Genomic DNA, 18,347 nt, shown 5'->3' on the forward strand with positions numbered 1-18,347 from the left:
TGCAGAAAAATCAGCTACGTGATGTTGTAACACTAAAGTGGCCCAAACTCTCGGACACAAATGCCTTGTCTGTCGTTAAATATCACTTTAATTTGTTTTGTCTTTCACTTGCAGCTAATATTAAAGCTGTGCCAGTAGTTCATTTTATTCATGATGGTTTCATCCACCATTGCATTTGAAATCATAGCTGTGTTGTCGCTTGCCAATTCTCACCAAGGCTGTCGGCCAAATCTTGTACTGTTAAATATCACATCATGAAGATGATGAGGACTGCACAAAGTTTGGGATTCATGTAGAGGAACAGGAATATGGCATGATGCTAGATTTTGGATTTGGACTACTATATTGTTGTAATATCTTTTCTGACCAGTTCTTCTAAGAGTAGAGTGGGTAAGATGAGAGGTGCTGAACGGATGGAATTTTCCACTTGAATGTGCAAAGGTACAGAAAGGTGGTTGAGCAGTTCAGAGTTCAGGACAGTTCAAAAACAAAAACTCCATGACTCTGCATGACCCAGTGACCCCCTTTCTGTGAAGAATGCTGATACTGTCCTGAAAAACTGCTTTGAGATTTTTTTTTTATGAAAGACTGACTGCTAGGTGATTTGCTGTTTAGCACATTTCTCCAGACCCCTTCTGAATAGTTCATCTTGACACCTACAAAATGTAAATCTCATACTGGGACATCAAAACATGATGATAAGTTAAAATATTATTATAATCGAGACGGCCATAGTATTGAGGCAATAGATTTGTCTTGACTTTCTAATTCTGAGAACAATTTTGGGATTGTTAGGAAATGACCAGAGTCATTTACATGTGTTTGCGCCATCATTCTGCCTTTCACTTCAAGATACATAAAGCAGCATATTCGTCTGAATCTTCCATCTATGGATTTCTTCATTTCCCGCTACAATATAACCTGTTCTTGGCATCTATTTCAATATGCCATTTGTTGTTGGTAATAATATCGTTTAGTTCTGGCCAAAATCCCTTCCCGGCTGAGTTCAAAGCTTTTACATCAAATCTGTGCTGGCTAAGCAGCAAAAATGGGCTCTCCACACAGCACTTGGACAATGGTAGCCAAGTAGCTCTTTTGTCCAAGGATCTGTGTTAATGTGGGAAAAGGGCCGCTGAGACTAATAAGGCACAGTAACATACAGGGAATAAGTAGGAGGGGAAAGGATAGATTTGAAATGGGAAAAAAAAGAACGGCAGTATATAGTAGCTGTGATGTCTTGTGACTGCAGTAATATAAATAAGACGAGAAAAATAGGACAGAGATTGAATAATATGAATACGAGTACCAGTTATAAAATAGTTGATGACCTCGCGGTGACATCATAATAGGAAATATCATTTGCAAGATTCAGTTGAGCCACCACCAGCATTTGAATCTTTCATATCCTTTCCCGTCCAGCGCAACCTATGAATTGCATATTGCCACCACTAATGGGAAAACACGCTTTAAGTACAAGTGTGGAGATACACAAGGAGACATGTGACCCACTTTGAGAAGTATACTTTAACACAATCTGATCCTTAGCGAGCTGCTTTTACTATTATCTGGTCTGTAAACAAACTGTAATGGGAATAAAAAAGAAATATCAACTGTGTTACAAACTATTTGAATATCAAGTTGTTGTTTTTGTTTTGTTTTTTAGCACGGCAAACTATTTTCAATGCAAGAGCAAAATAATCCAAACTGTCACAGCATCTTTATCTCGAATGCCTCCCGGGAATAATGAAATGTATTAATTCTGTCAGATTTAGCTTTGCAATTTTAATTTCCACTCATCAACAATAGATTCTTGAGCAGGGTGTATTAAACATTTATATTCTTTTCAAGTTAAAAACTCGTTGTGATCCACCTCACACACTCACTTCCTGCCTGAACGAGCACAAAAGGTTTGAAAGTGAAATGAGACTTCATATCAATGCAAGAAAAAAAAAAACTCTTTGATTTTTTTTTTTTTCTTCATCCGCACCTCCTTTTTAACTTTTTCCCTGCCAAGGCTCTTATTGGCCGTTTGGTTTCATACATTTTCATCAAGCTTACCATTTTATGTAAACTCTATGAATCAATTTTGAGCAGAGTGAAAATGATGATGTTGATGATGGTTTTTGTAAATGAAGCAAAGTTGTGCGTTCTGGTTTTGTGCTCATCCCCTTTTCGGTCTTCCTAGGTCAGTTCTTTTGGATGAATGGTTCCAACTTTGGAGGGCCCTGGGTGCTGAGTCCTTGGTTGTGGAGTGGCTCAACTCCCTGCAGCATCGACATGGCTTTGTACCTGAACCCCAAGCAAAATGGCCAGTATACCATATGGCTGATTGAGCGGGACAAGCCACAACTTGCTCTCTTCTCAACTGACACCTTACCTCCTATGACAGGGTGAGTACTGGTTTCCAAATATCAACTTGAATAAGAATAACGAAGATGTCCCATGCTTCATTCATTCGTCACATCTAACGTTAAATCTGCACATATTTTGTATCGTCACGTTTGAGAAAAGATACATTTCTATTGCTAAATAATTCCATAGTTTTTTCCTTCAAAATGATTTCAATAACACATCACTGTTTGATCAGGCTTTTAAACGAATAAGCAAGAAGCACGCACTGTATAGTTCACTCCGTGAAAAAGAAACGATTGTCTTTGTTTTGAATTCATCTCAACGAGCAATCCCCAACATATATCGGAATTGAATTATTTTGGTTTCGGGGAGTAAACGCAGATTGTTTTAGACATGTTTGGCAATCTGGTGAAGCCATTGATGTGGCTTTCATCTCTGTTTAATCAATGTTATTTACATGTAGTAAGTATATATATACCCGTATAAACAAACAGCTTTAGGCAGCGCAGCGATAGCATGCTTTTTCACATGTGTGACAGATGTGCATTTGTGTGCACTCATTTGTAGTCAAAATGTGTCATCCACCCACATCATTTCTGCCTCTGCTCTTTTGAGACAAATTCACAACCACCCTGTTCCAAGGATGGGGGTGCGAAGGCGCTGCATTGTTGAGAAAAGATGGTAGAGAATAAAAGAAGGAAGCCAGTTGTGATCGATTTCCTAATTGTCAACCTGTGCACTTGTGTTTTAATTTTAATTGTGTTTGCCAAGATGAAAACAAGCCATCCTTGTGGATTATAATTTGGCAGAAAGCCCTTGTTATGAACAATTTAGTTGTGCTTAAAACAAACATATCACACTTTATTGTGCGTTGTGACTTTCTAATCACTCACTTCATTGACTTGCATTAAAACAAATGACACAACAATTCATACAAATTAGAAGGAATCAAATGTATGCGGCTTTTGAACCGAGTCATTACACACATTATTACATCAGTGTTTTTCCCCAAAACTAGAATATAAACTGCTCATTTGAGGATAGTCATTTTCAGAGAAGAATATTTGTTTCGGAAACAGATCGATTAAGTTTAGCGCTCAATGGACATCGGAAAATTGTCATTTTCCAGTACATCCATTACTATGTACTGTAAGTACATTAGACAAATGTACATGACAGCAGAAGAAGAACACTATACAGTGACAATGGTTTTTTTTTTTGTTTGTTAAAAAGCTAAGTTAGTCAGCACTTGCTTTATTGTCATAAAGTGACGAAAAACGGCTTACTTTTTAATAGAGTTGAGATTCACAAATTGGGTTGAGACCGGAAAGTCTGCACGTTGTAGCAACCTTACTAACCAGGGGCACACAAACTAATTTGAATTGACAGTAAATCATTTCATTTCATTTCCACTGGAAAGTAAGTCGGCAAAATGTTGAGGTTTATTTTCCGTATTTCCTTCTCCCCTATTGTGGAGCACTCGGGCAGTACAGTACGTCTGCTGATTTGTCATCCGCCCTAATTGTCTGGGAGCAAAACATTAGAGCCTCACGTAAGCACTATTAGCCTATCCAGAAATGAAATATTTCTGGTGATCCTCGTCTTACAGAGTCTACATCCTGTTTACACCTTCATCCTTTCTCCAGTTTACAGCTTTTGCTGACAGGTCACATCAAGCGCCTTGCAGTTGTTCCAGAAAGTCAACTGAGTTCATAAACTCTTTCCCCATAAAAGTGTTGGTTGAACTTTCAGTGTAACTTTCAAATGAAAACATGCCTCAATTTTGCGATAACCATGTTCATATATTACATGCACACATCTTGAATCTACTACATGCGCTTGCTCTCCAGATGCATTTTCAACCATGACTCACTCATACTTGAAGCTAAGATTTTTTCTTGTTTTTCATCATAAATAGCCTAATTGAAAAGCCATTTGGACACTTGTGCTGCTGATGTCACCGCTCGATGTTAATGGATTGACTGGTGTCGTCTGTGTAGAATTCAGGCTTGCCTGGCAGTAAGCAGCTTTAATGCGTCACTCTGAAATGGACAGGGAATAAATCTATTCTACTTTTGTGCCTCTGCCTCACACACATTCCCTGTGTGAAAGTGGCTACAATTAGACGTGTAGTGAGGCCAGCGCCAGAACCTTTCTAGGATCATGTGCAGTGAATCTCAGGTGTTAAAGTTCACAGGCTGGTCGTGGCTGCTGGCGTTTTGTCTCTTTTATGGCTCCGATACTACAGGAGCCAATAAATTTCCAGGTGGACAAAAACTCGCCATCCTGCATCAATCCTCCAAATACAAGACAGCAAGCCAAGAGTAGGCGAGGGAGTGACGGGGTAAAAATGACACTTACATTTATCACTTCAGTTATAAGACATTCAGAATTGCTCTGCACATTGAAGCTATACTCTAAAGTCACAAATGAGGAAAACAGTAAAAGCAAAAAAGCACTGGCTTTGGCCATCAGCCAGCAAACGGATGCCCTGGGCAACAGCAGTCACCTTAAATCTCAAAATCCACATTTTAAATATCGGGAAGGAGAGGGGAGAAAAAAAGAACTGACTCACCGAGTTGTCTTCACTCCTGATGGCTGTAAAAATCATAATTACAAAGATCATTGCGGTCCATACGACAGCCGGGGAGACGCATTGGTCATCCGGATAAGCCCTTTTTTTCTTTTTTTTCTTTCCCTTTTGGATAGCTGCTGGGCGCCAGAAGCAAAGCTTCTTTGGCCCATTCCAGATGGATAATCACCTCAAGTCACTGTTATTATTTGCTTGAATGATTACCGGATTTTGGCTGGCTGCTCCCGAGGAGTTGAGGTGTTGTTGTGTTGATTATCCAAAACTTTGACTCCCTGGATGGTTGAGGCTTTAAAATGAAGCTTTGCTGGCCAAGCGGGGCATTCATGCATTCTGTTAACCATGCAGAGAACCATGTTTCATACCTGCTAATAGGAGGCTAAGAAAAAGATTTCAACCTGTCTTTTGCTTTTGTGGGCATTGTGCTTGCAGTGGGGTGTGGGTGCTTTGGGGCATTCCCATTGATCCATGTCATTAATATTCTTAGCCCATGGCAAAATTTAGAAAAGGAACAGATGGTGGTTAGGGTACCTTCATGAGTGCTTCTCTTCTCCATGTCTCTACTTGAGCAGCACTCATGCATACGTTTATTATTTCCAAGGACTCAATTAGAGCTCCAATACATGGCCTGCGGCACGGCACCTGTGCTGCACACTCCTCTCTGGCAGCTGCAAAATGTGCATTTCGGGATTTCCACTTATCGGTTCTCAAATTCATCACACAACAAACATCAGCTGGAGATGGGCTAAATCGCCTCCTACGAATTGGCTATTAGTTTTCTCATAATTAAAACTGAAATTGAAAAATATTTTGCTGCACGCACCAGCGGTGATGTCGTAGAGCGTAATTGTAAAAGTGATGAGGCAAAAGCTGAATTATTCAAATAGTAAAAGCATTCCGACTGTTTGTATGGAAGCTGACAGTACTTTGGGGAAACCACTTTGGATCTTCTGGGACTCAAGCCATGTTTCTTATGCACGGGCATACTACAGTGGAGCGGAGTGATTTGGACGTGCCATATTATTTTTGAAAAATGGATTCTTAATTGGCGTTGTAAATGCCATACTGCTGTGAAAATGTTTATTCCACCAACAAAAACTTAGTTTGCATGCATCCAAGATATTCATTGAGAGATGTACATGCCATTTATTAGTTACAAATAGATCTCAAATGTATTTACAACCAAATTTCCCCCGAAGGAAATAAGAGAAATTGAAGTAATATGTTCCAGGATTAAAGTATGATTATACAGGCAATGTTTTAACATGATAAACAGTCAAGAGTAACAATAAGTGAAGCAATTTGCAATAACATTCAAATGTATCTTGCTGCGTAAATAGCCAGCCTTTGAAGAACATCATAAAAATATCAAATGGACACATCTCCCTGAATGTTTGTGCCTTGTGTTTGAAACCTGATGCTCAAACACATTCAAATTAGGCAATTCAAAAGAAGCTCATTATATCTTAGTCATATTTGTGGGTGTCGCTCTACGGGGCTCTACGGCGTTTGCACTCTTCAGATGTTCCGGACGCAAAGTTCCCTTGCTGATACTAACTCACCAGTGATGGCAGAGACTGAAAATACCATTCTACATTTGAGATCATTACGAATCCGAAATAATTTGATGACTGTATCTTGACATTTTGAAATTCACCAAATGCATCAGAGAATAAATCATCATGAGAAGAAGGTCATGTCTCTGGTGAAAAGCGATCAGCGCATTTCAAGAGCTTTGGAGGGGAGCCGTATGGCTGTGATGAAAAACAGTACTCATGTACTTGTCGAGGAAAATCACACAGTAGCAGGAAAGCCTCTGACACAAGGCGAGTTATCTCAGGAGTCTCAACATCTCTCAAAGCACACAGAAAACAGGGCATGATTTTTAAGTTTGCAGACTTCCACTGTGGAGTGGCTTAGTCATAAACTGCAGGAAGTCACATTTCAATAAACCACACATTTGATTCAGAATGATCTCCTCGAAAGTCTTTACAATGATTTCATTTCAATTTAGATCCTCAATCTAGCCACCTCTGTATCTCCGCCAAACGAAAGAATTCTTCCTCTTCAGCTCTTTTTTTTTTTTTTTTCCCTCAGGAATAAGTCAAACTGCTAAAGTGGCAATGCCCAAGAATTGTTTTTTATTTTATAGATGTACGTCCAATCTAATGATGATCTCATTTACATTGCTTTACACTGCAATTTAAAAGGTGAACGCACACATCAGTTCATTGATCCCCACCGCTTAGCCATCCTCATTACAGTTGGGAGTGAGCGGGAGCCTATCCCAGGAGCCTTTGGCCTGGAGGCAGGTTACAGCCTCAACTCAATCAGAGCGCGCAAATACATCAACGACGATCCATTCAAAAGCTGCGATGTGAGTCTTGAGCGCTAAATGTCTCAACACCTTACAAGATGACAGCATTCGCCCCTGTTACATCATTGATGCTACTTGCTCGGCCAGGAAATTGCCCCAGCTCACATAATATCCCCCCCTGCTCTTCTGCAAGCCCCTCTTGAATCTAGCCTCCATCAATATGCACCTCTCCTGCCAACGATCACAGACATCACCCTGTGTTGTGGTTAACCCTTCTTCACCTGTCAGCCCGGGGGCCCATTTTGCAGGAGATGAAAGTGCGGCAATGCTTTTGATAGCGCAATGTATTACACGGATTCTCCTTGATAACCAAAAGACAAGAGACAAACGAGACCCTGTCGGCAATTTTAGAAGAGCCGTTGCCATCGCTGCGTGTTTTTGTATACATGCCGCAGCTGCTTTTATTTGATTTGTCGGATCGAATGAAGATCAACGGCAGAGGTGGGATCCAAGACACGTTCTTGAAAGAAACATTCTGGGGAAAAACTATTTCTGACTGCATGCAGCATTTTGAAAGTGAGACGTCTTTAGTTCGACCACCTTGATTTTGATCATTGCGAACTTTGCGTTGGTTGCTGTGGAGGTCACACATATGTATTTATTTGACGACATTCAGCAGTAGCTTTCCTCTCATTCTAGCCTCTGACGTTAATGATGCCTTCAGTAAATGCTGTTTTCTGTCAGTGTTTACTACCTTCATTCGACTGCATTTGTAACTGGGAGCCTCATTCACACTTGCCGCCTTTCTTCTCACGAGGCACCGGTCTGGTCATCCATGCACCGTTCATTTGTAGTCTTTGCTGATCAAAAACAACTCACTAACGGCATGTTCCCAAATGTAACATTTTGCATAACTCCAAAGCGGCTTTTAAAGTCTATTTATGAATAAAAATCACATCCAAAGATTCCTTCTATCTTTTCCAAGACATCCATTGATGTTTGCCTTTAAATGCACAAATCGCCTTGCATTTCCAAAACGTTGCTGTATTTACAATATTTCTGTATTCAGGCATGACTGGGCTTCCAGCGTGGTCAGTCAATTTTATGGTTGAGTCTGCGCCGCTGTCTTCCCTCGGACAAATATCCAATAAACAACCGGGCTATATAACTTTGTCCTGAAAAGCTTCTTAAAAATCTTAACACATCAGAAACACATTTGAACTTTCCACAGTCTCAGTGCATACTCTAATATGTAACCACCTCTCTAAACTGAGGATGTTTTTAAGATGTATGTTTTTATTTTTTTTGTGGAATGACAAGTTGTCCTCCTTTTCTGAACTTTTCCTCATTCACAAGTCTAGCGCTTATTTCCCAAATCAGTTCTTTTGATGGGAAAATTGATCGGATTTAACAACCAAGGCACGTTCTTCGAGATCTTCTACTCTCATGGCCAGACTCGTAACATGATTCCTGTCTTCAATATTGCTTTTAAAACGCTAGTCCGGTCTTAATGTCACCAAGTTCCTGGAGATGGCCCATATTTTTCAGATTCTCTTTGCAGTTATGTTTGAGATGATTCCATTCTCAGTATTTTATTCCCCAGGAAAGTAATTGGGGTTTGCCTCCTATGTCGCAACATTTCACCCGAGCAGCGGCAGGCAGCTTTATGGTCAGCCATCACTCTTTTGAACAATAAGATCTCAGGTCAGCCTGATTCCTTTGTTGTGCAATATCACTCCGTGCTCTCCCTTTGCCCATGCTTATTGGCTAAAATATCTGTTCACAGTAGCACATTTGACCTGTAATCTACTATCGATGGGAGCAGAGAGGGAGCCTTGTCATAAATGATCTCCAGGACTGAACACTGTTTATGGTTTTCACATCCCTGGCGTTAAATATGTTCGAATGCTCCCTTAGTGCCGTCGTCGCGTAAAAAGAAAACAATAACGCGTACAGTCTCAAAGGAGAGACAAGGCTACAGTTGACTGAAATAAGTGTGACCTTAATGTGTGAAATGGCACAGACTATAAAAGTGAGTTAACAGCTCCAAGCTACAAAGTTTACACCATATTACCGACGGCCACGCCACGGCATCCCGGTTTGCCCGAAACGCAATGAGCCGTTATGGGCCATTTTTACACTCGATCTCGGTATACTACATGACAGGCGAGTGCTTCTGAGTTCGAGAGGCTCAGAGATGCAACACCCCTTGAAATAGATGTATTTGTTTATTCATTTGATCGGCTTGCTTCATTATTCATTTCCTATTAAGCTATTTCATTTGACCGGATCTGTTTTGAGCAGCCCGCAATTGTTTAGGAATTTTGGTGAACTTTTGAGGTTCCACTGTGCATTTCTAATGGCAACTTGTAAACTAGGTCATGCACAATCATCTAATGGAACGACATTAAAGTGAGACACTGTCCCATAAATGTATAGATATGAGTCACTTTCACTGCGAGTTCCAATTTTGCTGCTCACTTTAAAAGCCCTTCGACACTCACCCAGTTCCACTAATGGAATGTTGAGGCAAACACACATTTTGAGATATTGCCTCGGTACAAGGAAAGAAAAAAATAAATGAAGTCACTTTCTCACTAGATAAGAAGAGTTGTCAAAATAATATTTGTGGTGGCTCCAAAAAGTCACTTCAGGTGTCAGGCCATTGAAAATGCCCGCCACTCTAATGCGCCCTAATTATTTTATTTATTCATATTATTTATTCCAAAAAGTATTTTATTTTATGAAATAATTTTCGCAAACTGTTTGATGGGGATTGTCGTAGGAACATGTCGGATTTCATGAATACATTTATTATACACAAATGTTGGTTATTCATGAAGTATCCGCTCGCTTACATCTCAAAGTTTGCTCAGTGAAGCTGTAACAACAAGAAAAAATGGCCATGAATACAAGTTTGTGTCTCTCCTGGTTATCTTTTGTGATGTTTGTACTCACTGCTCTAGCTTCACCCTACCCCCTTTTTTGTGGTTCCAAATGTTAAAAATTTCATGATTTATGTGTTTCAGCAAACTCAGTACTACAAGTGCACCTTGTAGTTGTGCTGTGCTGTGCTGTGCCGTGCTTGTGGTGTTGAATGGCTATCGCAGGTGAACTTTTATATTCATCTTGTAAGCTATCTATATTTAAACTGAAGTGGAATTGCAACACTCTTCGGATTGCAAACTTATAGAGAAAGGATTGATCATTTCAATAAACACGGGATTCTGATTAATATTGCGTTGGTGGAGTATAAGCTAAGCAGCGAAAGTGAGCCATCGCACGGGGCGGACACTTTTCTGGAGTTGAGTTGTGATTGATTGTGACTTGAGACCTGGCAAGCGTGATGTTATTTTCAGCAGACAGCAAGTGCCAAGATGGCTGCATCCTGAGAGGGATGGATTTTAATTTATATTCCACAAACAAAACATTTAATCAGAACCCCATTTTTGGGCTGCATGGAATCTATTTTGGAGTTGACTTGCCGTTTAACTTTGCCCCTCAAGTCAAAACGAACATCTAAATGTTTGCATTATCTCCACCCGAGAAAGACTAAATGTACAGTGATGACAAGTGATGACAGTTTGGCTTAAAGTGGCAGCTTTTGTAATTTAGTTTGAAACATGTCCACCATTTGCCACTGCATTTCAGTAGGCACTGAAAGTTTGTCATGTTCAATATAGCGCTCCCCAAAGATCACAAAGAGGTCGGCCTGCAAAAGAGAATTCACTGTCCTTTGGTGTCACTGACAATGACACGACATGGAATCGCTCTTCTCTTTGGAAATTGAAAGCTTTGACAGCAGTTTTTCCATGCGACATGTTTTAATCACATGCGCTATCATCCCATTTGAGCAATTTCCGGTGGCACTGGAAAGTGAGGGTTTACAAAGTAATTGAATCTAGGTTGTAATTAAAAAAGGCCTTCTTCTTCCACCCTCACATGAATATCATCTTTGTCGTAGTAAATTTCTCAAAGGGTTTAGCAATTTGTTGAGCGTCTCCATGTAGTGCGTGCAGCAGTCGTATTAAATTGGACTTACAGCTTGGATATACAGAGGGGACAATAATACTGGAATCATAAATCAAGAGTAGAAATTGATGGGTACCCTTCTTTTAAAGGTGGTCAGAGAAACAACTCAAATTAAATTCAAATGAACATCTTTTTTTTAAAATATGAACTAACAAAAGAAAATGAATTTCATATTTTCTTTGATAACCTTGATAAGATTTCTGCCCACTCCTTGCATGCATTCTCTTAAGGATATTTAGAATAGGCTTTTGTTCTTGGCAATCATTGCACGCTATTGGCTCAATGTTTTGGTCTTTATCCTTGCAGAAGACTCTGTTCTATTCCAAATACGACACTATGATTTTAAATTTGATGAGGTACAATTTGAAGCTACTATTCATAATGCATGCATCGCTAAATAGGACAGAGTAATTTCTCGTGTCGTTTGCACTTTTGACTACTATTACTATTGTGGCAAAGAATGTAAAGCACAAAAAAACATCTGGTGATGTAAGCCTGTCGGTATCGAGGGGGGGCTTTGGGTGTCTCTCCGTGCGCGCTCCCAGCTCTGAAATCGTCTGTTGCTATTGCAATGACATTTCAATCATCACACTATCATTAGAAGACACTTCAGCTGAAGAGCCGGGGTGTCTGAATAATTCAGACACCCCAGCTTACTTGAAGAGAGTCAAACCCAAAACCCAGGCAGTGGGCTGGCTCCAAGAGGCAAAAATGAGTCTGCAATGGCACACGCAACGCAGCAAGGATAATAGATTACATCATTATAATGAAGGAAACCATTATCATGAACGTTAATTAGACTGTGAATGCTAAGCGGGAAAGCAACTACAGTGATGAATGGCTGTGTCTTTGCGTTGCCTCTATCATACATGATGACTCCACTCCACACAGCACTGGACGGTGGTGGAATTACGTATGTGTTCGTTCAGTTCGCTCCAAAACAATCAATCTGGCTCCAAAGTGTCTCACTTGGTTCAAACCATAACAAGCCAACGTTTAAAACAAAGGAAGGCTGTCTTTGACATGTTTGACAACATTTAGCCTGGTTGAAGAACGAACTGCCTTTGCGTTGGGAGCTAGTCACTTAGATACGCTTATCTTGCAAGTGAGAAAAAAAGATCCCATTGTGGGGCACCCGTGATAACATTACAGAAAGTCCCTGGTTGCATAAACTTGGGTGGAGTTGAGTTTATCTTGAATTATGAGCGACATGGTGTCAATCGCTTTTATAGGAGCCAAGGGCCTCTGGCTTCCACCTTGCTGGGTAATGATTCCGAGGCTTATGAGGTCAGTGCTGAGACAGGAACCTTCACAGCAAGACACTTCACTCACTTTGACAGAGAGCGAGAATCTTCAAGTACTGTAGATAGCCAATTTTTATTGCTTTCAGCAAATGTTTCGGGTCTGGGAGATATCCGCAGTAGATAACCCTTGTTTGGAAATATAAGAAATAATGCACAGGAATCAATAATGCTGTTGCTCTTTTTCCCATTCACTTGGATTATGTACCGTATCTGTTGATTCACCTGCTTTACATTGAATCGCTGTTTTTTGTCAATATAAAGACAACATCAGCCAAAATGGTCTTTCACATTGTTGTCTTGTACAAATTTACAATAATTCATATAACACAGAAAATGGTCACTTTCAAACTATTACACTTAGGGCACTTTTCGATCACATTTAACACATCATTTGGTGTAAATATTTGCTTATTAACATTTGTAGTCAAAGAAAAAAAGAACTAACCATTCATTTAGATTTGGATTGCATCTCAACAAAACACTTCTTTTCTGGGTATTGGGATGGAGTGTACCAACTTGAGCTGTGCAAAAGTACTGAAAAGCTCACTTCTCGTAACCTGCTACAGAGTGCTCAGCTGGCAGCCGGGGGCTTTTAGCTCAGTGGTCAGCGCTCGCTCGCTCGCTCGCTGATGGTGGCCGGACGGGAAGAATCCATGGCCTAATGGTGATGCAATAAAGTTCCTCGCCACCATTCAACATCATTTAAATGGGAAGCTCCCATCACGGTGGTAATTAAGACTGAACATTATTACTTTTACAAAGGCAGGATATTTGATATCGCTGTCAGATATCATTATATTGCGCAAGTGGTGATGTTGCTGTTGCTGTTATATTTTAATTCAACATCAAATCTTTTGAATCGTTGCAAAAATTAATTCATTGAACGCATGATTAGTATCATCTTTAGTATACATTTTCAAACGAATGACACTGGCGATGGAAGGAGAACCTTGGTTGGCACACAGTTGTTGAATACTTCGACTTGAGTCATCTGTGTCCATCTGTCTCAGCCTAGCTGTTATTGTGTGCTTCTTAATTTTGTTTAGAAATGATTTCATTTCATTCAATGAGTCCACATACTTCCCCAGTATTCATTGAGTGTTCAGTTTGACCTCTATTAAATTGTCACAGAATGTTTCTCATTTATCTTCAGTGTCAAATTTGGATGAAAGCTTTGTATTCATGGCCTGCTGCAGTATAATATTTGACCTGATTGATACTTGTTCTCAGACTCAAGATATGGAGCCGTTTCAAATCTCCGATCGTTTCTGTGCAGGCTAAGTGTCGGTCAGTCTGTAGCACATGGGCACATTTCTCTCTTTAAACCCTCGCCTGTGAAAGTTGTGTGCATTTGATGAGCCGTACAATACTTGCATACATCCTGCCACATCATGCAATTCATATTTGGAATTACAAAAACAATCGTCGAGCCAGGCCACTTGTGAAATGTTATGGCAAAAAAAGGGACGTTGTGCCCAATCATGTAAAGTGCTATGTTATGGGGCTGTTTAAAAGCGGCGTGAGAACTGAGTCCACATCAGTAAGAAAAGCATCAAAACCTCCAGTAAGAAACCGACTTGCCGATTATGTCTATATCTTTCCAGCCCGTGTGGAAAAAAAACCCACACCACAGCGAGGGCACGCTTGCATTTGTTTATTTGCTCCAGTTTGCTTTCATTTTGTGCGATTAGCTCCTGGCAGTTTTGTTGCAGAATAATCTGTTTAGCTCTATATAGGTTTAAATCAATTGGCTATATAATAGTTAAAGCCCGCCTAAAGTGCCCTCTTTCATTCTAGCCAAAAACCATCATGTCAAAATCACATGATTATTGTTAATGCCATGAAGAAAGTATTGTTGCTCATTGCCTGGCACAATAAACAAATGATGTCATTTTCTTGTCCAAAGCTTGTTTTGAGGTTAAGGCCTATGAGATGATTATCCTTTCATTCATTTTTAATGCAATGTGTGACAACAACAAAATGAGATTGTGGCAGTCATGCTCATAACTCAGTGCCAATTGGCTTTCTATGCTGTAATATTCTTCACTTCACCCACTCTGTGCTTCTTTTTCAGGCGTTTGCAACTGGAGGTGGCACAAGCACGCTGCAAATAATAAATGCTCCAAATGAATGTCTCAAAAGGGTTTACGTAGATAAAGAGCAGTGGCGGTGAGGTGGGAGATTACCCCCAATTAGGACCACTTCCATGACAAAGATGGCTGACAACAGTGACAGAGGGAACCAGCTGGTGCAGAGTAATGATGCTAGCTGGGTTTAGAGACGTCCACTTGGGCCCTTCCCTAACATAAGCAGACATTTTACATATTTTCTTTGCTCTATGCTTGTGCCATCTGCAGTTGTGGGTGGGACAGAGTGAGAGTCTGAAAAAAGAAAAAAAAAAAAAAAAACACAAAGAATATGATGAGGCGAGAAGTTCTGCAACACGGTCACATAAGCAGTTTTCAAATATATTATTATTTATTCATATTCTATATTTATTTAAATGTGATATAAATATAATAATATAAATATGGTTCTTGGGGAATGAATTTAAAAAGACAGCACCATCGGGTTCTCGATCAGTAGGGAACTGATTTTTGAATTATTATAGTTCATCTTTTAGCACAATATGCACCGTCATCGCATCCACACACTCTGTGAAATAAGATATCGTGGCTAAAATGGTGTGAATGCAAAAAGACCCAAAGTAGAAGTCCAAATGGGCTGCCAATGCACTGGCACAAACTACAAGCACAGATGAGCAGTGTCATGGCAAAATTGGTTTGCAAAATGATCACGAAATGCTTAAAACAGGGTGGGAAAAGTAGTCCGAAATGACAAAGCTAGCCGAGCTGCCTCAACTGGCTGCCTTTGGTCCTTCTCACTCACATTTGTATTCCATATTTATTTGCAGGCCCTGTGCCATGCATGGTCAACCACTAATTACGTTGAACGCTTTTGAGTGATGTGCGCTGGCAGCTCCGCTCACAATTGCTCATCTAATCAGTCCAGTGATTGTCAGCACATACGTAGTACGTATATAGCCTGATAAGACATAGTACAAATAATTAAGCAAGTGGTCACACAGACAACAAAAGTCTTGTAAGTAGACACCAGTAGAAATGGATTTTTGAAAGACTTTCCACAAACTGGAGTTTCTGGTCAAGTCCCATCAGCTCTTGGTTTCCATGCGTCAGAATTGCATGCACGAGTATTTTGAAAGTATTTAACTTCATTTCAAATGTTGCTAATTTGTTTTCCGTTTCAGTTTTGGGGTATTGAAGCGTTTATTGACTGCTTATCTGGGGTTTAGGCGCTTGTTGTATCCTAATGCGTTGCCTGCATATATTTTACGCACAAGGAAACAAACATGGCTGCGCAATTACGGGCTCATCACCATGCCGCTGATGACTCAGCCTGTGGGGCTTTGATCCTCACAGCGCAGCATGTGGATTTCTGAGTCCGAAAGTAAGATCAACGTGACCAAGGACACACTGACGACTCTTATCGAGTGTTTAATTTCTCCCCTTTGATAGGATCTGACAGATGCTGTCTAATGATGTAGTGTGGTGTTGAAGTTTCACTTCCCATCTGGTCAACACCTTCCCTGCTCTCAAAGAAAGGCCGAGTGAAATGAGCGAGCGAGCGAGCGAGCGAGGGCGCATGAAAATAGAAATGGAAAAGAGGAAAAAACAGAATAAGAGAAGATGGCAACACTTGCCATGCAAAGCCTGTTGAGTCAGTGCACAGACGTTTGGGAAATCATAAAAGCTCAGATGGTTGTGGCGCAGCAGTTTGTGCGGGGATGCATTTTTGGTTTCATCTCCTCTTCTTACACAGACTTGGCCATTAAACCCACCGCTCGCATTTGACGTGTGGAAATACAAGCAATCCACTACAAATTGGAAATTAGGGGGAAAAAAAACTACCAACCATATCAGTAGCAGCTGTTCATGTAAAACAAATTGTGATGTTCCTAAGACTGTATGTGTCTGTATGATTGGGTGTCTATGTTTTGGACAAGGTCGTGGACAATGGTCCGGATAAACATTTCTGTGACATTACGACCTGTTTGTCCACCACTCGACCACACACTTACGGAGAGCAACCAGGACACATCCACACGGCAGCTACTAACGTACAAAGAGTCTTCCTTCTCAATCTGAAGAGTAGGTGTAGGTCTGGCACCACTTTTGTGCGCTTCAAGTGGGTGTTTTTTTGCAGTAAATAATCTTCAGCTGAGCTCTGAACCAACACTGGAGCTGGCTCAGTGTGAGCGGGGAGGGGGGAAATGTCATCCTCCACAAACGAAGAAGTAGTCTGCCAAATAACACACAGATGGACAAACAAACAGAACAATCCAGTTCTTTCATTTTTATTCTTTTAGCCTCTTTTCTCTGTTGAGTAGCAGTACAATCACGGCTATGCAAAAACATTACAACCCGAATATGTTGCATAGAAATATGTATGGAAGTAAAAGTGGTACAGAAAAAAAAAGAGCAGAGGATCAAGGGGGACTTTGTTTTATGACCTTGAATCCTCATCAGCACAATTTGCCTAACCAAATTAGGGACTGCCTGCGCTTGTAGGAGGGGCGCCAGTGCACACAAAAATGTCACTGGAGTCCAACAGGTTTTGGATTTTCCTCAATCAGTCAGCAGTTGAAAATGGGGTGTCATCTCTAAGGCTTCTTTACAGACTCAAAGAGTGGCAATGTGTCAGCGAACCAAAATGGAAAGGAACCAAGAAGCGCTCCCATCTTCCACTGAGGTCTCAGACAGTGCCTCTCCTGGGGCCGAGCAGGAGCAACCTGCCCTGACCTCGCAGCCTCATAGAGGGTGTGACAATGTCTGTCAGCCGTGGTGCCTGCTCATGTCAATGATCCTGCTCCTGCTTTTTCTTCTTGGCAGCTGGGCCGTGGCTCACCTCACCTTGGGGACCCACGGGGGCTCGCCTTTCCGGATCTCAGCCAGCTATGACCAGCGAAGGCTTGATGACACGGCCATGATAGAGCCCAATTTCACCACCAACTGCACTTTGGGTAAGCTGACATGTTCTGAACCTTGGCTTTGATTGACTCTGTCAACTACTTGGAAAATTTAACTCCAGACATTGTAGTTACTTAAAATGCAATATTTCAAATGGTGTACTTTTCCAAAATATTCATAGATCATATACTAATATAAAATATACTATTAAATATGAATTAGCTATTCATATTTGTAACAACAATCCATAGGTTTGAATATTTACTATATTACACTGCATATTCATTTTTGTTTTTCATGTTATGTTCAGGTATGGATTTTTATACAATGCGCTGAATGGTTGAACTAAATAATAGGGTTAACAAAAGGGGGGTCCTTGCTCTGTTAAGTGAAATTGCAGGGCTTTGATTGTGGCATTGTATCATTAAATAGCAATTTTCAAAGGTGGTTGGAGTGAATAACAAGCCCACGGAGGAGACTGGCCCTGTTTTCTTTTTCTTCCTTTCTTATTTGCATGTAGACTACAGTCAATGCGTGAGCTCTCAAAGCAACTCAAACATGTCAAATGAAAAATGGTGCAAGAAATATGTTTTTCTTTATTGGACTACATTCTGGAATGAAATGTGAAGACTGACGGAGGCTGAAATAATATTCCTCTCTGTTGATTTTGAACACTTTGCAAATTGAATTAATATGACTGTTTCCATTTCCTGTGCGGGCCCACAACAGCCTTTGCTTTATCATTTCAAGTGAGCTTTATTCCT

At 40.5% G+C, this 18,347-nt stretch overlaps 1 protein-coding gene across 6 annotated transcripts in view; it reads left to right on the plus strand.

Moving 5' to 3' along the window:
- The window catches only part of alk (ALK receptor tyrosine kinase), a 162,624-nt gene that overhangs the window by 97,447 nt on the left and 46,830 nt on the right, over positions 1-18,347 (plus strand). For 4 of the 6 annotated variants that reach the window (XM_068652911.1, XM_049741158.2, XM_049741156.2 and 1 more), the window contains 2 exons: positions 2,186-2,390; positions 17,506-17,636. In XM_068652911.1, the coding sequence (XP_068509012.1) occupies positions 2,186-2,390; positions 17,506-17,636 (336 nt within the window). Of the gene's footprint in view, positions 1-2,185; positions 2,391-17,192; positions 17,434-17,505; positions 17,637-18,347 lie in introns of those variants that run through there. The other 2 variants (XM_049741160.1, XM_049741161.1) reach the window with 2 other exon arrangements.

This window comes from Syngnathus scovelli, chromosome 14 (assembly GCF_024217435.2).
Source record: "Syngnathus scovelli strain Florida chromosome 14, RoL_Ssco_1.2, whole genome shotgun sequence".
NCBI classification, from domain to species: domain Eukaryota; kingdom Metazoa; phylum Chordata; class Actinopteri; order Syngnathiformes; family Syngnathidae; genus Syngnathus; species Syngnathus scovelli.